General features: G+C 47.1%; 1 protein-coding gene and 1 long non-coding RNA gene across 2 annotated transcripts in view; one reads left to right on the top strand and one right to left on the bottom strand.

Annotated features, from left to right (window-relative positions):
- Positions 1–1983: 1983 nt before the first annotated feature.
- On the bottom strand, positions 1984–5064 carry LOC134949505 (uncharacterized). Its single transcript, XR_010183170.1, has 4 exons — positions 4937–5064; positions 4258–4447; positions 2866–3020; positions 1984–2125 (listed from the first exon to the last, which is right to left on the bottom strand). It is a non-coding gene; the product is annotated as an uncharacterized LOC134949505 (long non-coding RNA).
- Positions 5065–5302: 238 nt separating this feature from the next.
- Positions 5303–21257, top strand: part of DDX39B (DExD-box helicase 39B) — a 30234-nt gene continuing 14279 nt past the window's right edge. The window contains exons 1-6 of the mRNA XM_063938118.1: positions 5303–5413; positions 7229–7462; positions 14199–14326; positions 14415–14507; positions 14691–14874; positions 15052–15170. Coding sequence (XP_063794188.1) covers positions 7252–7462; positions 14199–14326; positions 14415–14507; positions 14691–14874; positions 15052–15170 — 735 coding nt within the window. The 5' untranslated portion in view covers positions 5303–5413; positions 7229–7251. The remainder of the gene's footprint in view (positions 5414–7228; positions 7463–14198; positions 14327–14414; positions 14508–14690; positions 14875–15051; positions 15171–21257) is intronic.

Genomic DNA, 21257 nt, shown 5'->3' with positions numbered 1-21257 from the left:
CTTAGTGGCTTGAGGACTCAAGTTTGGTACAGGTTGAGTATCCCATATCCAAATATCCGAAATACGGACTTTTTTGAGTGAGTGAGATAGTGAAACCTTTGTTTTCTGATGGCTCAATGTACACAAACTTTGAATACACAAAGTTATTAAAAATATTGTATTAAATGACCTTCACGCTGTGTGTATAAGGTGTATATGAAACATAAATGAATTGCGTGAATGTAGACACACTGTTTAATGCACAAAGTTATAAAAAATATTGGCTCTAATGACCTTCTGGCTGTGTGTATAAGGTGTATATGTAACAAATGTATTCTGTGCTTAGATTTAGGTACCATAATATCTCACTATGGTATGCAATTATTCCAAAATACGGAAAAATCAGATATCCAAAATGCCTCTGGTCCCAAGCATTTTGGATAAGGGATACTCAACCTGTATCTGCCATAACCAAAAGGAATATTTTAAACTGGAATGAGTCCTATGAGTAATTATTTTGTTTTTAGAGTATTCCATACCAGTCTGTGCCACACTGAAACCTGCAGGACCCCTTGAGGCAGACACTTCACATACCAGTAACAGCTTTTTGTGCTAGGGGCATCATTAATACCCAGAGCTTACATCATTTGAAGCAGTTGTCTCAACTTGGCAGGACCTGCTTCAGCAATACAAGTGTACCACGAGTAGTCTTCCTGGTCTCATATTGGGAAGTAGCTACATTGCCGGCGGTCAGGATAGACGTTGGAATACCGACCACCAACAATGCTGCCAGCCAAAATCCCAACAGGGCCTATTCCCACTCGTGGGCATCCATAGTGGGATTAGAACCCTTGGCAAGCCCATGAAGGGCTTCGCTGCACTTTCCCTCTTGCTAGCATTCCAGCATCTGTACGTTAAACAGGATCCTAGCCACCCATATCCCCCAATTGTCCCTTTAGGTGTAGGGTTGAAATCCCAGTGATTATGGGGCAGATTTATGAAGCCTTGGAGAGTGAAAGAGTAGAGCACAATTAAATACCAAACACCTCCTGCCATTTTTCTACCACAGCCTGGAACATGGCTGGTAACATATTAGCCTGTAGTTTCTCTATACATTATCACTCTCCAAGCATACATACACCCCTGTAACAGCTGTTGACACAATGGAAGTGGGCACAGAGATCATACACCACTACAGTGAGACTTTTTTTTTTAAAGTTTTTTTTTAACACTTTATGACAACGTTCCTGCCCACACAAGACCATTGTGTAGACTAAGTGACCAGATTAGCTGGCATGAGTTTGCACATCCCACCAGCAACTCAGATCGTAAACAACTAGGAATAGGGATTACGGGGAAGTTGTCCTGTATACAAGTTGCAGCTTGTATAGTACACCTGAGGTCTTCAGAGCCATGTATGCTGGCTTGGTATCAGAACAGGACTTCATGTTATTGGAATTAATGCTACAGAGAACATCCAGTCAGTAGTGAAGATGGCCCTGTTCACTTTCAGCACACTTGGCCAGTGGGCTACCCATCCTCAAATCACCCTTCCCCAGAAACGACTCTAGAACAGGCTCAGGTCACCCCTGACCCGACAGGAAGGGTATAGAACCATGTGAGCAGTAAAGTCAGTAACTGTTCTTGTTTCTGAATGGTAGTATAGCCCAGGCCAAACCGCAGCTGTTGAAAACTACAGGTCCCAGCATGCCTTGGCAGATTTGTGCTATCAGGGAATGTTGTTACTGTGGCAGGTAATGCTGCGATGTGTAGTTTCACATCGGGAGAACCACAGGTTGGCCAGGCATAGCTCCTGGACACATGCAGCACAGCGATCAGATCTAGTAGTGTCATCACTACTATCAGACAGAAGCTAAATAAGTTTCATAGTGCATGTTTCTGCCTTCATAGTACATTAGTTACTGGGGTAACCCCAAAGTCATTTAGAGACACTATCCCAACAATACAACTATATAGACATTTTATGAAGAGAAAGACTCCAAGCAGGCTTCATTTCTTTATTGCAAAAAGAAACTGTTTTGTACATCACAGGAAGGTCAATAGGTAGAAACATTGAAGCACCACACTGCTCCTTCTAGATCCCGAGTAGTAGGTCCATTCTCCACCAGCAAGAGGCACCGTGTACCTGTATAAAGACAGCCATATTAATAATGAAGGCAGATTTATTAATAGCAAGAAAACTATTTTACTTGCAAGCATGCATTACCTTGTAAATAGCTGAACAAAACCTACAGTATGCAGATGAAACAAGTTCTAAAACACATTTTCACTTTATACATTTCAGAGTTCATGGACACATTAAAGCAGCAGCTCCCATGCTTCGAGTTGCGGTACCCTGGAGTATCAGCATTTCTTTCACAGCACAAGTAAGCTTCTTACTGAGAAATTCAGCAGACATTACCGTCGGTGGTCACCTTTAGGGTCAGCTACAGTATGCGGTGAGGACAGTGTTGTCTTACAGTTGGTCCCCATATTTTAGGATTGTCAAGACCAGTGATCTTCACAATACACATGGGCCAGAACAGAGTAAAATAATTTCTGGTCCACCAACCCGTGACAGCCCCACAGTATCCAGTTTGGGAATCCCTGCATTAAACACATTTCCCACCACCAAAAAAAAAAAAAAAATCCCTCAAGATACAGCATTATACACTGTAGTAGATAGTGGAGCCGAGCGTGTCAGAGCGTTTACTAAAGCATCACAGTAATCAGAGACTCTAGTCACGTGTCATCAGCCATGCTCCATTGTGTGGACAACTTCCAATGCCTCCTACAGTGTAAGCACCAAGTGGCTACCAGATACATACATTATCCTGCTCCCCGTGATCATTCTATACCTCCCCCACTATGTGTAGACGTAGTTACCTCCTGTAACTTGTGCTTCCTCTTACAAGCCACCCGAGACCACATAGCCGCGCACGGAGACCAGTGTTACCGCCACACTCTGAAGGCCATCACCGGGCTCTTAAGACAGGGCTGTACCTTTATTACAGCAGATCTGGGTTACAGACAGCCGACACCTGTGAAAGAGTAAACCACGTTAAAGGAATATTTGTGCACGTTTCTTAACCGAGAAGTCCGTTTTTAGAAAATAGACCACAATTTTTAATGTAGAACACTATGGGGGAGATTTATCAAGCCTTGGAGAGAAAGTTAAGTTACACTTCTGTCATTTCTATAGAGCAGTCTAACATAACAGAAGCCAGTACAGGACAGCCATCGACCGATGATTCATAATTGATAGAATATGGCCGATGTCAAATACTTTTGCCATTGATGGGAGAGAACCAGATGATTTCCCTCCATCAACAGCTAGACAATTTTTTGCAAGGTGCTGGGACTCGGAACATAGCCTCACCCCCAAGCTGCGGGTCACTCACTGAAATTAGTGATTACCATCAGTGAGTGAAACTATTGATTGTCTCACAGTTGGTGACCATTGATGGCCACTTAGTTGCTTTGTATAACTTCTCTACTCCCGAGCTTGACACATCTCCCTTCACGCAACTTAAAGAGTCAGATGCAATCACATGAATATCCCGCTGTATTAAGAGCGTATCAGAGCGTTTACTTAACTTCACAATGTTTCAGAGACTCTAGTCAAGTTGTCATCATGCACGCTCAGGTTACCCAACTGACCTACATTCTACAGCCACCGCATGGCCAACCTGGGGGCTACAGACATGAACCACCCCCAATAGCCAGCTTTAAGAGACCTAAGGGTTCACTTATCAATTAGTGATTTTTATTTCCAGCCAATCAGCTCTTGTCATTTGTTAAACACAACAATTAACAGATCATTGGCTGGAGAACCATTAATCACAAGCAGAGTCTTAAATAACCAATGCATTGATAGATGGCCCCCTAGGTTAGGGTTGAGGCTAGATCCAAGTGGCCTAAGGGACCTTATCCGTCAGGGGGAGGAGCCATGACACAAGGGGGAGGAGCTAGGCCAGCAGGACAGTTGCTCTACTATCCCCGCCACCAACTATTACCTTTAGTAATTAGGTGGCGAGCGCAGCGGAGCAAGCCCGAAGCGTGACGAGGGTACTTTTCGGGTACCCTGTTCGGCCGTAGCTCCTCCCCCTGGTGATGTGTCTCCTCCCCTAGGTACGTCCCACAAGGTCCCTTCTCCCACTCAGATATAGAACCAACCCCTAGGTTAGAGACCCCCGTTGTACTGGTCAAGCAGCACCATGCCCAAACTTTAAGGGTTGGTCCTTTACTACAGAAGGACAGACCACATTAGGCTCTTACCTGCAGATCCGCACCAAGCACCCCCGGCCCGTGCATCTATTGCAAGAACAGAATAGGTTAGGCTCGGTTGGAGAGAAAGCTGCACAATGCCGGTGAGGGGAGGGTGGTCCATCAGAACGCTGCGGAGATGGCATCACAGCACCAGTCAGTGGGGGTAAGATCATCATTTGCAGACCACATTGAGATCACACTGCAGAGCAAGTATGATAAATGAGCATGTCATAGGAAGCAAGAAACATGGAACACATACATATATATGCTTTATATACACAGCTATGTTCATCTCTGATGCAATGCAGCAAAACAGCTTGATGCATGGCACAGTTGCAGCCTGGCATACCATGCAGTAAGCCGTGTTGCTGCATTGCATCAAGGATGAGCATGGAGAGATATAAAGGGAGAATCTCCATGCTCATTCTTGATGCAATGCAGCAACACGGCTTACTGCATGGTATGCCAGGCTGCAACTGTGCCATGCATCAAGCCGTCTTGCTGCATTGCATCAGAGACAACACATACTACATATATACACACATACAATGATAGCTTTATGTAGATGAGGAACATAACAGCAAAAACCCCATGAATCACCCCAGCCGCGGATACCAGAGGCCGGACACCTCGGAGCCCGTACCTAGATGTACCCCTTCCCACAGAGACGGTCACCAAGACTGATTACCTGGAGCTGCCCGTAGGCAGGATGGCGGGAATATAACCCAGGCCCGGTGACCGCAACGCCCCAGCACCGCGAACCCAGCATGTCCTGACCGATACTACACATATCAGGCAGGAATGAAAAAGAGGCGGATTTAGCGGCGGTGCTGGCCTTATATACCCGCGCCGGAGGCCCCCGCCGTCCCGCCTGCAGTGCCGCCGCAGTGAGAGCGGATAACTGTAAAATGTGGGGTGAGGGGGCAGCGGCCGCACACATGAGTCGCCACACCCGCATACACAGCTCCTGTTATTATATGTATATGAGTACATACTGCGTGTGCTGGGAGCAGGCATTGCGCCGGGCAGCCCTGGTTGGCAGCAGATGCCGCAGATCCTGCCAACCAGGCCCCGCCCGCCGCCGCCGGAAGTCGTATCCCAGCGCTTGGCGCCCTCCTTCCTCCTCCCACCGCCCCCAAGCTCTACAGAAGGAATCCGTGCTCAGGTAAGCTCGCTGAGGGGTAATTGTATATCTGACCCGTCCCATAGGGCCCCTCTCCACCTCACCCATACGCCCGCGGCCATAGGGGTTTCACCCACTCGCACCTCCATGTTGTTCCCCGCCGGGGTAGAGGGGGGGGGGCACAAGATGGAGGCACGCGACCTCCTAATGGCCTGCCCCCCCAATCTCCCTGATCCCACGGGGTGCTACAGGTGTCAGGATTCGCTGCCATCCGCAGTCTGGCTGAGACTTGTAGTCACCCAGCAGCTGGAGTGCCACAGATGGCCTTTACAAGGGTGTCAGAAGGGGGAGGGGCCAGTTCAGATTAGCTCATATGAGCGGGGCTACCTGAATGTTGGATGGGATACCAGTCCTGATCCTTCCCAGGGATGGCATGGCGTAGTGGTGGCATCACCAGGCAGCATCATGTTACCCACTGCACACTGCCCAACATTGGGATGGGCATCGGTTTCCGACTATTCATAACCATCCATGTTTTTCCTCTGATGTTAGCGTTGTTACCTGCGATGGCTGTCCGATGTTAGAATACAGCTGTGTAACATCGGGAACGACCACGGCTTGCTTTTGCATATGTGCAAATATAAAGAGACGTGTAGATGTATGTAATATATGTGCTGCCGTGTGTCCGGATCGTCAGCGCAGCCGCCGTGCAGAAACTAGGACTCTGCATTAGGCTTCCCTCTCATAAGGCAGCCCCCGGATTCTCATTAGCGACTTTCACAGGTATCTGGGGCGGGCTTAGGAGAGGGAAGCCTAATGCCCAGTCCAGGTTTATGCACGGCGGATGTGGTATATAGCATCGCTGCTGATCCCAGATCCACTTACTGACATCTGTACATGTATGTTTATATGTGCTTGGCATCCCCCCTCCCGCGCTAGGTAGTCGGTGCTGCAGCCGCCACTGTTGCCAACAGTCGGCTTCCGATAGTCATCCCTAGAGATTATCTTCCTGCTTGGTGTACCCCGGGGAGCGGCATGTAAGGCGTACATAAATCAGTCAGCCTAGGTGGTTGCCTAATCTCGCAGGAGGCACCTGACACAGCGAATGAGTGCGCTGTGATATCACATTCCCAGCATAATGGGTCGCCACTCCTGCCTGTCAAAGTAAGAAGTGGGTGCTACACCGCCTAGGGTGTCCACAGAGCTTGTGCTAACCGTGATAGTATATGGTGCAGTAATGCATTGATCCCTATGGAGAGATGAAGGAGGCGTGCACCCAGACCACTCAGAGAAGGAGATGCGGGAGCTGGAAGTGAGTGACAGCTGGATCTCTGCCTGTGTGCAGGCCGACATCTTCTCTCCATAGCAATCAATGATACTCTTCCCAGGGGATGAAATGCTGCATCAGGATCTCGGGCTGGTTACAGCAATATGACTAGGATGCAGTTTGGTCATCCTCTGATGATGACATAATAGTAATAATTCTTCTTTGTTTTATTTTTGCTGCCTCCGTTCTCTGCTAGTATTTCATTAAAATTTAAGGAGATCTTCAGCATAATTCCAATAGAATAATTAAATCAGTAAATTTTATATGATTACGTTTATAATGCAAAGTCATCTTAGTTGTATTTTTGGGGGGCGAGATAATGTTCACTTTTATTAATTATTAGAGTCACTTCCTGTATTTGTACCGTACAGAACTTTGTTTGGCCACGATATCAAATATTCTCTTAAGCACATGCTGATCCCCATGTAAATATTTGCCCGGTTCCATGTCCTTTGGCGCTGTCACCAGTCACAATGCTGCAACGTGTCTCTACATCTCATGCCTCCTCCCCTTTCCCGATTCCTCCGCAGATCACAACACTTGCATTTCTAGGATGGCAGAAACAGATGTGGACAACGAGCTTTTGGACTACGAAGATGATGAAGTCGACAACCAGGCCGGGGGAGATGCAACGGACATCGCCCCCAAGAAGGAAATAAAGGGATCGTACGTGTCCATTCACAGCTCCGGCTTCAGAGATTTTCTTCTTAAACCCGAGTTGCTTCGCGCCATCGTAGACTGTGGCTTTGAGCATCCATCAGAAGGTGAGAAAAGTGGGGTCCGTAAGCAAATATAAACTGGACATAAACCTTTCCGAAAGTAATTCAGTTGGAGTGTGGGACTGGGCAATTACAGGCATCATGTCCAGGATATAGGCGAGTACTTTTGCCCTAAACATAGTTGAGGCAGGAAGTAGGGATGGCCATCGGTAGGCTGCACATTGATTGTTGCCATCGGTGATGACCATCAATGGCACTTGAACCATTGATGGTTTGCACCAATTGATGGCCACCGCTGAAGGTGCTGGACAGGCCGTGGGCCAATAAAAATTTGCAGCGGGGATTAGCTCAGTGCCAATAAAAAAAATATATATTTGGTGGTACACAGCCATCGATGGCAGGGAACTGTTGACTCTGTCATCGATGGCAGAACAATCGACCATAAGTAGCCATCGATGTTTGTCAATTATCGATGGTTGATGGCTCCCTAAGTGACAATTCCTAGCTGATTGTGTTCGTCCAATAGAAATCATAGGCTGTGTGTAAACTGCAAGAGGGATACACCAGCAATTAATGCCAATTCATATTAAAATATCTTAGTATTTTAAACATGTAGACTGTTGTCTAATCAGCCAATGGTAGAGAGCAATTTGTCGCACCCTATAGTCTAGATCAGTGTTTCTCTAACGTCCTAGTGGATGCTGGGGACTCCGTAAGGACCATGGGGAATAGACGGGCTCCGCAGGAGACAGGGCACTTTAAGAAAGAATTAGGATACTGGTGTGCACTGGCTCCTCCCTCTATGTCCCTCCTCCAGACCCCAGTTTGAATCTGTGCCCGGACGAGCTGGGTGCACCTTAGTGAGCTCTCCTGAGCTTGCTAATAAGAAAGTATTTTGTTAGGATTTTTTATTTTCAGAGAGATCTGCTGGCAACAGACTCTCTGCTACGTGGGACTGAGGGGAGAGAAGCAGCCCTACTCACAGAAGATAGGTCCTGCTTCTTAGGCTACTGGACACCATTAGCTCCAGAGGGATCGTACACAGGAACATACCCTTGGTCGTCCGATCCCGGAGCCGCGCCGCCGTCCCCCCTTGCAGAGCCAGAAGACAGAAGCCGGCGTGAGAAGCAAGAAGACTTCGAAATCGGCGGCAGAAGACTCCAGTCTTCATATGAGGTAGCGCACAGCACTGCAGCTGTGCGCCATTGCTCCTACACTAAACCCACACACTCCGGTCACTGTAGGGTGCAGGGCGCATGGGGGGGCGCCCTGGGCAGCAATTTGGGAACCTCTTGGCAAAAAGCAGCATATATACAGTTGGGCACTGTATATATGCATGAGCCCCCGCCATTATTTTACACAAAACGTGGGACAACAGCCCGCCGCTGAGGGGGCGGGGCTTCTTCCTCAGCACTCACCAGCGCCATTTTCTCTCCACAGCTCCGCTGAGAGGAAGCTCCCCAGGCTCTCCCCTGCAGAATCACGGTAGAAAGAGGGTAAAAAGAGAGGGGGGGCACATGAATTTGGCGAAAAAACATATATACAGCAGCTACTGGGTTAACACTAAGTTACTGTGTGATTCCTGGGTCATATAGCACTGGGGTGTGTGCTGGCATACTCTCTCTCTGTCTCTCCAAAAGGCCTTGTGGGGGAACTGTCTTCAAATAGAACATCCCCTGTGTGTGTGGTGTGTCGGTACGCTTGTGTCGGCATGTTTGACGAGGAAGGCTATGTGGAAACGGAGCGGGTACAAATGAATGTGGGGTCGGCGCCGACACCCGATTGGATGGATATGTGGAAGGTTTTAAATGATAATGTTAATTCCTTGCATAAAAGGTTGGATAAAGCTGAAGCCTTGGGACAGTCAGGGTCTCAACCCATGCCTGATCCTACATAGCAGAGGACGTCAGGGTCTCGGAAGCGCCCACTATCCCAAATTGTTGACACAGATATCGACACGGATTCCGACTCCAGTGTCGATGGCGATGATGCAAAGTTGCAGCCTAAAATGGCTAAAGCTATCCGCTACATGATTATAGCAATGAAAGATGTGTTGCACATCACAGAGGAAACCCCAGTCCCTGACAAGAGGGTTTATATGTATGGGGAGAAAAGGCAAGAGGTGACCTTTCCCCCTTCACATAAGTTAAATGAGTTATGTGAAAAAGCTTGTGAATCTCCAGATAGAAAACTGCAAATTTCCAAACTGATGCTTACGGCATATCCTTTCCCGCCAACGGACAGGTTACGCTGGGAATCCACCCCTAGGGTAGACAAAGCTTTAACACGCTTATCCAAGAGGGTAGCCCTGCCGTCACAGGATACGGCCACCCGTAAAGATGCTGCGGCTAGAAAGCAGGAGGGTATCCTGAAGTCCATTTATACACATTCAGGTACCTTACTACGGCCGGCGATTGCGTCGGCATGGATGTGCAGTGCTGCAGCAGCATGGACAGATACCTTATCTGAGGAACTTGATACCTTGGACAAGGATACTATATTACTAACCCTGGGGCATATAAAAGACGCTGTCCTATGTATGAGAGATGCTCAAAGAGACATAAGCCTACTGGGATCTAGAATAAATGCAATGTCGATTTCTGCCAGAAGGGTCCTGTGGACTCGGCAATGGACAGGCGATGCTGACTCGAAAAGGCACATGGAGGTTTTACCTTACAAGGGTGAGGAATTGTTTGGGGACGGTCTCTCGGACCTGGTCTCCACAGCTACGGCTGGAAAGTCAAATTTTTTGCCATATGTTCCCTCACAACCTAAGAAAGCACTGTATTACCAAATGCAGTCCTTTCGATCACAGAAAGGCAAGAAAGTCCGAGGTGCGTCCTTTCTTGCCAGAGGCAGGGGTAGAGGAAAGAAGCTGCACAATACAGCTAGTTCCCAGGAACAGAAGTCCTCCCCGGCTTCCACTAAATCCACCGCATGACGCTGGGGCTCCACAGGCGGAGCCAGGCCCGGTGGGGGCGCGTCTCCGAAATTTCAGTCACAAGTGCGTTCCCTCACAGGTGGATCCCTGGGCTATAGAGATTGTGTCTCAGGGATACAAGCTGGAATTCGAAGAGATGCCCCCTCACCGTTACCTCAAATCGGCCCTGCCAGCTTCCCCCTTAGAGAGGGAAATAGTGTTAGCTGCAATTCACAAATTGTATCTCCAGCAGGTGGTGGTAAAGGTTCCCCTCCTTCAACAGGGAAGGGGTTACTATTCGACAATGTTTGTGGTACCGAAACCGGACGGTTCGGTCAGACCCATATTGAATTTAAAATCCCTGAACATATACCTGAAAAGGTTCAAGTTCAAGATGGAATCGCTCAGAACGGTCATCGCCAGCCTAGAGGAGGGGGATTTTATGGTGTCTCTGGACATAAAGGATGCTTACCTTCATGTCCCCATTTATCTGCCTCATCAGGAGTACCTCAGATTTGTGGTACAGGATTGTCATTACCAATTCCAGACGTTGCCGTTTGGTCTCTCCACGGCACCGAGAATATTTACCAAGGTAATGGCGAAAATGATGGTACTCCTGCGAAAGCAAGGAGTCACAATTATCCCATACTTGGACAATCTCCTCATAAAGGCGAGGTCCAGAGAGCAGTTGCTGATCAGCGTAGCACGCTCTCGGGAAGTGTTACAACAGCACGGCTGGATTCTGAATATTCCAAAGTCGCAGCTGATTCCTACGACGCGTCTGCCCTTCCTGGGCATGATTCTGGACACAGACCAGAAGAAGGTTTTTCTCCCGACGGAGAAGGCTCAGGAACTCATGACACTGGTCAGAGACCTCTTAAAACCAAAACAGGTGTCGGTGCATCACTGCACGCGAGTCCTGGGAGAGATGGTGGCGTCATACAAGGCCATTCCCTTCGGCAGGTTCCATGCGAGGACCTTTCAATGGGATCTGTTGGACAAGTGGTCCGGATCGCATCTACAGATGCATCGGCTGATCACCCTATCCCCCAGGGCCAGGGTGTCTCTTCTGTGGTGGCTGCAGAGTGCTCACCTTCTCGAGGGCCGCAGATTCGGCATTCAGGACTGGGTCCTGGTGACCACGGATGCAAGCCTCCGAGGGTGGGGGGCAGTCACACAGGGAAGAAATTTCCAGGGTCTGTGGTCAAGTCAGGAGACTTGCCTTCACATCAATATCCTGGAACTAAGGGCCATATACAACGCCCTAAGTCAAGCGGAGACCCTGCATCGCAACCAATCTGTGCTGATTCAATCAGACAACATCACCGCAGTGGCTCATGTAAACCGCCAAGGCGGCACAAGGAGCAGGGTGGCGATGGCGGAAGCCACCAGAATTCTTCGCTGGGCGGAGAATCACGTACGAGCACTGGGAGAGTAGGGACTTCATCAAGAAGTCTTCACGCAGATTGCAAGTCGGTGGGAACTGCCACCAGTGGACATGATGGCATCCCGTCTCAACAAAAAGCTAAAGAGGTATTGCGCCAGGTCAAGAGACCCTCAGGCGATAACTGTAGACGCACTAGTGACACCATGGGTGTTCCAGTCGGTTTATGTGTTTCCTCCTCTTCCTGTCATACCCAAGGTGCTGAGAATCATAAGAAAAAGAGGAGTGAGAACAATACTCATTGTTCCGGATTGGCCAAGAAGGACTTGGTATCCAGAGCTGCAAGAAATGCTCACAGAGGACCCATGGCCTCTGCCTCTAAGACAGGATCTGTTGCAACAGGGGCCCTGTCTGTTCCAAGACTTACCGCGGCTGCGTTTGACGGCATGGCGGTTGAACGCCGGATCCTAGCAGAAAAAGGCATTCCGGATGAGGTTATTCCTACACTGATTAAGGCTAGGAAGGACGTGACGGCTAAACATTATCACCGTATATGGCGAAAATATGTGGCTTGGTGTGAGGCCAGGAATGCCCCTACAGAGGAATTCCAGCTGGGCCGTTTCCTTCACTTCCTACAGTCGGGAGTGACTTTGGGCCTCAAACTGGGTTCCATTAAGGTCCAGATTTCGGCCCTATCCATTTTCTTTCAAAAAGAACTGGCTTCTCTTCCTGAAGTCCAGACGTTTGTAAAGGGAGTGCTGCATATTCAGCCCCCGTTTGTGCCTCCAGTGGCACCTTGGGATCTTAACGTGGTGTTGAGTTTCCTGAAATCACACTGGTTTGAGCCACTTAAAACCGTGGAGTTAACATTTCTCACGTGGAAAGTGGTCATGCTGTTAGCCTTGGCTTCAGCTAGGCGTGCGTCAGAATTAGCGGCTTTGTCACATAAAAGCCCCTATCTGGTTTTCCATATGGACAGGGCGGAATTGCAGACCCGTCCGCAATTTCTGACGAAAGTGGTGTCATCTTTTCATATGAACCAACCTATTGTGGTGCCTGTGGCTACTCGTGACTTGGAGGATTCCGAGTTGCTAGATGTGGTCAGGGCTTTGAAGGTTTATGTAGCCAGAACGGCAAGACTCAGGAAAACTGAGTCACTGTTTATCCTGTATGCACCCAACAAGCTGGGTGCTCCTGCTTCAAAGCAAACTATTGCTCGCTGGATCTGTAACACGATTCAGCAGGCTCATTCTGCGGCTGGATTGCCGCTACCAAGATCAGTGAAAGCCCATTCCACGAGGAAGGTGGGCTCTTCTTGGGCGGCTGCCCGAGGGGTCTCGGCATTACAGCTTTGCCGAGCAGCAACTTGGTCGGGTTCAAACACTTTTGCAAAGTTCTACAAGTTTGATACCCTGGCTGAGGAGGACCTTGTGTTTGCTCATTCGGTGCTGCAGAGTCATCCGCACTCTTCCGCCCGTTTGGGAGCTTTGGTATAATCCCCATGGTCCTTACGGAGTCCCCAGCATCCACTAGGACGTTAGAGAAAATAAGATTTTACTTACCGGTAAATCTATTTCTCGTAGTCCGTAGTGGATGCTGGGCGCCCGTCCCAAGTGCGGACTTCTTCTGCAATACTTATATATAGTTATTGCTTAAATAAGGGTTATGTTATGGTTGCATCAGGGTTGATCTGATGCTCTGTTGTTCATACTGTTAACTGGGTAAGTTTATCACGAGTTATACGGTGTGATTGGTGTGACTGGTATGAGTCTTGCCCTGGATTCCAAATCCTTTCCTTTGTACTGTCAGCTCTTCCTGGCACATTTTCTTTAACTGGGGTCTGGAGGAGGGACATAGAGGGAGGAGCCAGTGTATCCTAATTCTTTCTTAAAGTGCCCTGTCTCCTGCGGAGCCCGTCTATTCCCCATGGTCCTTACGGAGTCCCCAGCATCCACTACGGACTACGAGAAATAGATTTACCGGTAAGTAAAATCTTATTTTTTCAACCACTGTGCCGTGGCACACTAGTGTTCCCTGAGCAGTCTCCAGGTGTGCCACCATAGAAGCACAGCCAGGCCCGTCAGTGTTTTGCCGCTACTGAGGCCCTGGAACGATCAATATTGGTGGGTTTAGTGGTTGCAGAGCCAGTTCTAATTTTGGGCCCGGGCAGTGTTGGGATCTTCTGGCTTTTCTCAGATGTGGCTCAGGCGTTACCTATGGAGAAGCTGAGATATGACATCCTAGGACTCGCAACTGCACCATGCATCACCATTATATTTGAATGTGCCTTGGCAATATTTAAATCTTGTTCAGTGTGCCGCGAGTTGTAAAAGCTTGAAAATCTCTGGTCTAGATGCTGTACAGAGAAACCGTTTGTGTCTCGGAACATTGTGTTATTGTGCCTCGTATTTCCGTTAGTATTAGTATGGAGCCTTCAAGGCTTTAGTGTTAATCTTGTTTTATTTGGCCTTTATCAGTGCAACACGAGTGTATCCCGCAAGCCATTCTGGGCATGGATATCCTGTGTCAGGCGAAGTCCGGTATGGGGAAAACTGCCGTGTTTGTCTTGGCCACATTGCAGCAGCTGGAGCCTATTACAGGACAGGTGAGTGGCGCTGTGTCTCGTGGGAACAGTCCAAGAATCTGTCACATATGTAACACGTCATAGTAAGCGCGCCTCTGATGTTTTACAGGTCTCCGTGTTAGTCATGTGTCACACTAGAGAACTGGCTTTCCAGATCAGCAAAGAGTACGAGCGATTCTCAAAATACATGCCGTCTGTTAAGGTATGGGAGAGAGAACATCCCTAAATTTCTTAAGTCTTCTCCTCTTTACACCAAAGCCACATCATGCTGTAGCATGGCTATCTCTACCTAGAACTCTGTATTGTAACTTTATCTGTCTCCCTATTCCATTGCTTTGCCTCGTCCTCTCTCCATCTCAACACTCCACTTTGACGTTTCCACCAGGTGGCGGTATTTTTTGGCGGCCTTGCCATTAAGAAGGACGAGGAGATGTTGAAGAAGAGCTGCCCCCACATTGTGGTGGGGACCCCCGGCCGTATTCTGGCGTTGGCAAGAAACAAGATTCTAAACCTGAAGCACATCAAACACTTCATCTTGGACGAATGTGACAAGATGCTAGAGCAGCTAGGTGAGGGGGGATGTGGGGGCAGCGGTGGGAAGGGGAAGATTTAGTTACGCCTTATTGGAAAATGTAAGGGGAACGGGTTCGGGAATAAAAGTACGGACTATGGACAATTAGGGTAATGGATGTTGGAGTTGGTACCTTGAATCATTTACATGCTGAAAAATCTCTTACTTTTTTTAGACATGCGCAGAGATGTTCAGGAAATTTTCCGTATGACCCCTCACGAGAAGCAGGTCATGATGTTCAGTGCTACCCTGAGCAAGGAGATCCGCCCGGTCTGCAGGAAGTTCATGCAAGATGTAATAACCAACTCCTCCCATCTCTCCTCCTCCTGCACCATCCCTCTGGCAGTCCCCGCCTGATACTGCTACCTAAGGGACGCTTATGAATCAAAGCTGCAAGCTAGAAACAGATGGGTCTCGCCTCCCTCCCAGCGTGACCCTGAACAAGTCAGACGGTCTGCCGCTTTCATCATGCAGGCCTTGTTGCGACTGTCCTCTTCCCACCCGTGGCAGAATCACCAATGTCGCGAGAGCTAGGTTGCCCACTGCGGAGTCACGAATTCTGGTGTGTCGCAGGAGTCGAGTTACAAGTGTGTTGTGACACAGAATCACAAGTGTCACCCGTTCCCTTCAAAAATAATTCGGATATCAGTACAACGTCATATTAGTCACACTAGTCAGTATTAACATTACACGTGATACACCTGCACAAGTATTACGCCAGCAAATATATCAACTATCAAGTCCAGGTGTCATACACCAGCACACGTTTCACACTAGCAAAAATTTATCTCAATTATCCAGTCCAATTGTGATACGTCAGCACACGTTTCACACTAGCAAAAATTCATATCAACTATCCAGTCCAAGTGTGATACACCAGCACGCGTTTCACACCAGCAAAAAATAATCTCAATTATCCAGTCCCAAGTGTGATACATCGGCACACGTTTCACACTAGCAAATATTCATCCCAATTATCCAGTCCAAGTGTGATACACCAGCACACGTTTCACACTAGCAAAAATTTGTATCAATTATCAAGACCAAGTGTGATATACCAGCACGCATTTCACACCAGCAAATATCCATCTCAATTATCAAGTCCAAGTGTGATACACCAGCACACGTTTCACACTAGCAAATACTAAAATCCTGTGTGATATAACAGAATGTGTGCCGATATTTATGAAAATCCTTTGTGATGCACCAGCACATGTATCACACTATTAAATATTAAGATCCTGTGTCACACAAGCAAATATAAAGATCCCGTGGACACACCAGCACACGTGTTATAATAGCAAATAGAATCCCGTGTGACACATCAACACCGTGTCACACTAACAAATATTCGTATCCATTATCCAGGCCTTGCAATACTAGTTCAAGTGTCACAGTAGAAAAAGTGAAAATCCTGGGTGATACACAAGCACGCATGTCACCATTGCCCAGTTCCTGTATAGTGCACCAGCACCGAACTAGGAAATCTACACCGCTATACATTCTCATGAGAAACGCAAACGTCACTCCTCAATAGCTCACCCTGGGATGTGACACATCAGCCGCTCGGCCAAATATCTGTAACACTGTGTGACACCAGCACATGTGTTTGCTAGTAAGTTATCGTCTTTTTTTATTTTTATTTTTTCCCATTTTTTTCCCATCACAAAAGCACGTACCGGTGCTGCTTTGTGAAACACGGGCCATATTTACCACCACAGTAATGCCCTTCACCTATATCGCCCTCTGCTGCCATTATTTAACGACGCACAGTTTAATACACCCTGTGTTGTCAGCATATGAATTTAATGGGATGAAATTAGTACAAGCTTTTATTTTTTCTTTCCTCACGTGACACACACCCAAGTGTTGAGTTATTTTTTTTTATTTTTTTTTATTTTAAGTTGTCACAATTTGAAAATTAATTTCCTGTCACACCTATTTCTAATCCCTGTCTCCTTTTTATCCCATTACGTGTGACTTTTTGGGTGTTTTTTTTTATACCAAATTCACATGCTCTCGCGTTAAACCAGAACAAAGTCACACTATTTTTGTGTTTTGGATTTATTTTCCCCTATGTGACAGTTTGTCACATGTTTTTTCTCTAAAATCATCCCTCTGCGTTAGTGGCAGCGACCGGGGAGTGGGTGTGCTTGCTGGGAAGAGGCAGTCTAGCAGTGGGCAGGGTGTAAGGGATATGAAGCAGCGTATCCCATTCATATTCGCTAGTATTGCTTAAGTCGCTCAGTAACGTGGGTGCTGAGGTAGCACAGTAAGGGATCCACTGCAAGGGATCTTAGATCCAGGAAGAAATCACTTTAGTATATATTTGGGACCCATTCATTTGAGTTCTAAAAATAAAATAAAAAATAGCACGAAAGGTTAACATAAATGGGGGATCAGATCTCCAAATTTGTTCCCTTAAAATGGGCATACACTATACAATTATCTGCCACATAATCTGACTAGTTGGAATGAAAATCTGGTAATGGATGAGCGCAAATGACAATCCACCATTTGCTCCAAAACACTGGAAAATGGACAAAACCTGTCGTTCAGACAAATTGGTTAAATCTGTGATTAAAGCAATTTGTTTGAATGACACTTTGTCGTTTTCCAGTGGTTTGGAGCAAATGGTGGATGGTCATTTGCTCTGGTCCATTACCAGATTTTCATTCCAACCAGTCAGATTATGCGGCAGATAATTGTATAGTGTATGTCTAGTTTTAGATGTAATAAAGTGCAGCATGGAGTGTAGGGGTGGCTGATGTCAGGATGGAGCTTTGACAAGTGGGTCAGAAAACGAGCCCGGGGTTTAGTTCAGAAGGCGGCTCCCGTTAAAATGTAGATCAGGCATTCCCATCCTCAGTCCTCAAAGCAAACTTAACAGTCCATGTTTTAGTGATGTCCGTACTTCAGCACAGGTGACTTAATTAGTACCTCAATTATTTTGATTGAACCATCTGTGCTGAAGCCTGGATATCACTACATACGCCACAGTTAGGGTGCCTTGAGGAGCAAGGTTGGGAATGCCTGGTGTAGAAGATTGGTGCTCCGTCATAAGTGTAGTAGATGGCTATCATTAGGAGCTGTCATTAGAGCAGAGGATGGCACTCAGGTGCTATCGTTAGTGCAGAAGATGGCATTCGTTAGGAGCTATCGTTAGTGCAGAGGATGGCATTCGTTAGGCGCTATCGCTAGTGCAGAGGATGGCATTCGTTAGGAGCTATCGTTAGTGCAGAAGATGGTATTCATTAGGCGCTATCGCTAGTGCAGAGGATGGCATTCGTTAGGAGCTATCGTTAGTGCAGAGGATGGCATTCGTTAGGAGCTATCGTTAGTGCAGAAGATGGTATTCATTAGGCGCTATCGCTAGTGCAGAGGATGGCATTCGTTAGGCGCTATCGCTAGTGCAGAGGATGGCATTCGTTAGGAGCTATCGTTAGTGCAGAAGATGGTATTCATTAGGCGCTATCGCTAGTGCAGAGGATGGCATTCGTTAGGCGCTATCGCTAGTGCAGAGGATGGCATTCGTTAGGAGCTATCGTTAGTGCAGAAGATGGTATTCATTAGGCGCTATCGCTAGTGCAGAGGATGGCATTCGTTAGGAGCTATCGTTAGTGCAGAAGATGGCATTCAATAGGTGCTATCGTTAGTGCAGAAGATGGCATTCAATAGGTGCTATCGTTAGTGCAGAGGATGGCATTCGTTAGGCGCTATCGCTAGTGCAGAGGATGGCATTCGTTAGGAGCTATCGTTAGTGCAGAAGATGGCATTCAATAGGTGCTATCGCTAGTGCAGAGGATGGCATTCGTTAGGAGCTATCGTTAGTGCAGAGGATGGCATTCGTTAGGAGCTATCGTTAGTGCAGAGGATGGCATTCGTTAGGCGCTATCGTTAGTGCAGAAGATGGCATTCGATAGGTGCTATCGTTAGTGCAGAAGATGGCATTTGTTAGGCGCTATCGCTAGTGCAGAGGAGGGCACTCGTTAGAGCTATCGTTAATGCAGAAGATGGCACTCGTTAGGAGCTATCGTTAATGCAGAAGATGGCACTCGTTAGGAGCTATCGTTAATGCAGAAGATGGCACTCGTTAGGAGCTATCGTTAGTGCAGAGGATGGCAGTCGTTAGGAGCTATCGTTAGTGCAGAGGATGGCAGTCGTTAGGAGCTACCTATTGGTACAGAAGGTGGCGCTCGTTAGGTACTACCTATCAGTAAAGGACCCATCGTTAGGCAGAAGATGACTCATTAGATAGGGACACCTCTTTTACTGACTTGTCCTCTTTCTCCTTTATACCAAAGTGTGTGTTATCTGTATATTTATGTGGGTGTGTGAGACTCTGTAATATATGTATAGAACTATGCACAAATGACACGTTCAGTCCCATGTTTTGTGTGTAAATCTTACACGCACACAAGTACACTATATCAGTGTGTATTTCTATACATATAAAGGTGTACATTTGGATATCTGTGTTTGCCTTAGAGGTATGTAGGCTGATTACAGCATGGTCACGCTGATTTTATCGTGTTTCCAGGGACTCTGAACACTAAATACAAGCTGATCCAGTTCCACATTGCATCTACGTATAAACAGTCACGCAACAGTACTGGTGGTGTGAGCTCTTTGCAGAGAAAGGAGCTAGATTTACTAAGCAAAAGCCGCTGCTCCTTGTCGTATGTGAGCCTGGGATATAAAACATCAGAGATCTTAAAAGCGGAAAATTCTGTGATTTGCTTTTAATATTGTTGATATAATTAAAATGTAGGACTTAAACATGCAGAGTAGCAGCAGGCTGGGAAAGCTGCTGCTTAGTAAATATCCCCCCAGATGTTCTAAACAGGTTCCTCCCACAATCCAATTCATATACTAATAATTCTAAGGGGAATCCTGCTGACACTCCTATACAAAGCAGCTTGTACTTCAGATTCAGAGCTTCCTTAACACACGTTTTATTAAAATGCTGATAGGCCGGATTGATGTAGAGATTTACTAACCTAAGATGCTTCTTGTTCTCTGTCTGTTGCACATGTGAGCCTGAAAGGTGAAAGTATTAGGTTTGCTGTTAGTATCCGTGTAGAGGTCGATAGGTCAGTGATCCGTAGGTCACTGAATAGGTCAGTCACCTATGGGTTGATGCACCAAGCAGTGAAAGAGTGAAGTTGCCCATAGAAACCAATCAGCTTCTACCTACAGTATCATTGCTTGAAATGTACTTGATAAATTCAGCTGTAAACCTGATTGGTTGCTATGGGCAACTATTCCACACGCCCACTTCTCCACTCTTCACTGCTTGATACATCAAGCCCTAAACGCAGCAGACAAAGACATAACTACATCTTATGTTTCAGATTTTGAAGTTTGTAAAGTACACATCTGATCAGGCGTGAGGTCACTTAATGGTGTGTCTAAGCTCAGCCCGCACACTTCCTAATATGTTACAGGTTCCTGCTCGGTAATGTCTGTGCCTGAAATATAACGTAAGGAGGTGTTATCCAGGCTGCACTGCATGGTGCCCCAGGACTCTGTGGTATATGCCGGTGTGTTCAGGCCCTGACATACCTAGATGATTCTGTGATTGTGTTCCCTGACCACCCCCAATTATTGTATTCATTGTAGTTCCCGGATTTGGGCCTAATTCAGATCTGATCGCAGCAGCAAATTTGTTAGCAAATGGGCAAAACCATGCCTACTGCAGTGGGGGCAGATGTAACATGTGCAGAGAGAGTTATATTTGGGTGGGGTGTGTTCAAACGTAAATCTAAATTGCTGCGTAAAGCAGCCAGTATTTACCCTGCACAGAAAGAAAACAACCCACCCAAATCTAACTCTCTCTGCACATGTAACAACAAGCCGGCCGACGCAGCTCCTTCCAAGAGGCCAGCTAGGAAATCTCCATTGGCATAAAGAGATCCTGCCCTCGGCGCTCCAACCAAAGGTGGCAACACTCCGTTTGTAAAACAGCTGCCATTGCTGTCCTCCCTTCCCCGCACCCAAATGAGTTGGGACCTGAATTAGGACCATTGTGTTGAACTTAATGAACTGTGTACTGGAAATGCTTAAATATTGATTACAAAACTAGCAAGGCATGCTGGTATGTGTAGTTCAACAACAGCTGGAGGGCCAAAGGTTCCCCATTCCCGCTTTCGTACATATAGGGGCTCAAGACACGAGAGGGCCCTGTACACCACATACAGGAATCAGGGCCCAAACAGTGGGGCAGATGTATTAACCTGGAGAAGGCATAAGGAAGTGATAAACCAGTGATATGTGCGAGGTGATAAAGGCAGCAGCCAATCAGATCCTAACTGTTAATTTACATATTGGAGCTGATTGGCCGGTGCCTTTATCACCTTGCACATATCACTGGTTTATCAC

The sequence above is a fragment of the Pseudophryne corroboree genome, chromosome 8 (genome assembly GCF_028390025.1).
Source record: "Pseudophryne corroboree isolate aPseCor3 chromosome 8, aPseCor3.hap2, whole genome shotgun sequence".
NCBI classification, from domain to species: Eukaryota; Metazoa; Chordata; class Amphibia; order Anura; family Myobatrachidae; genus Pseudophryne; species Pseudophryne corroboree.
Note: the sequence above shows the minus strand (reverse complement) of the source record. Positions and strands in the feature narration are given on the sequence as shown.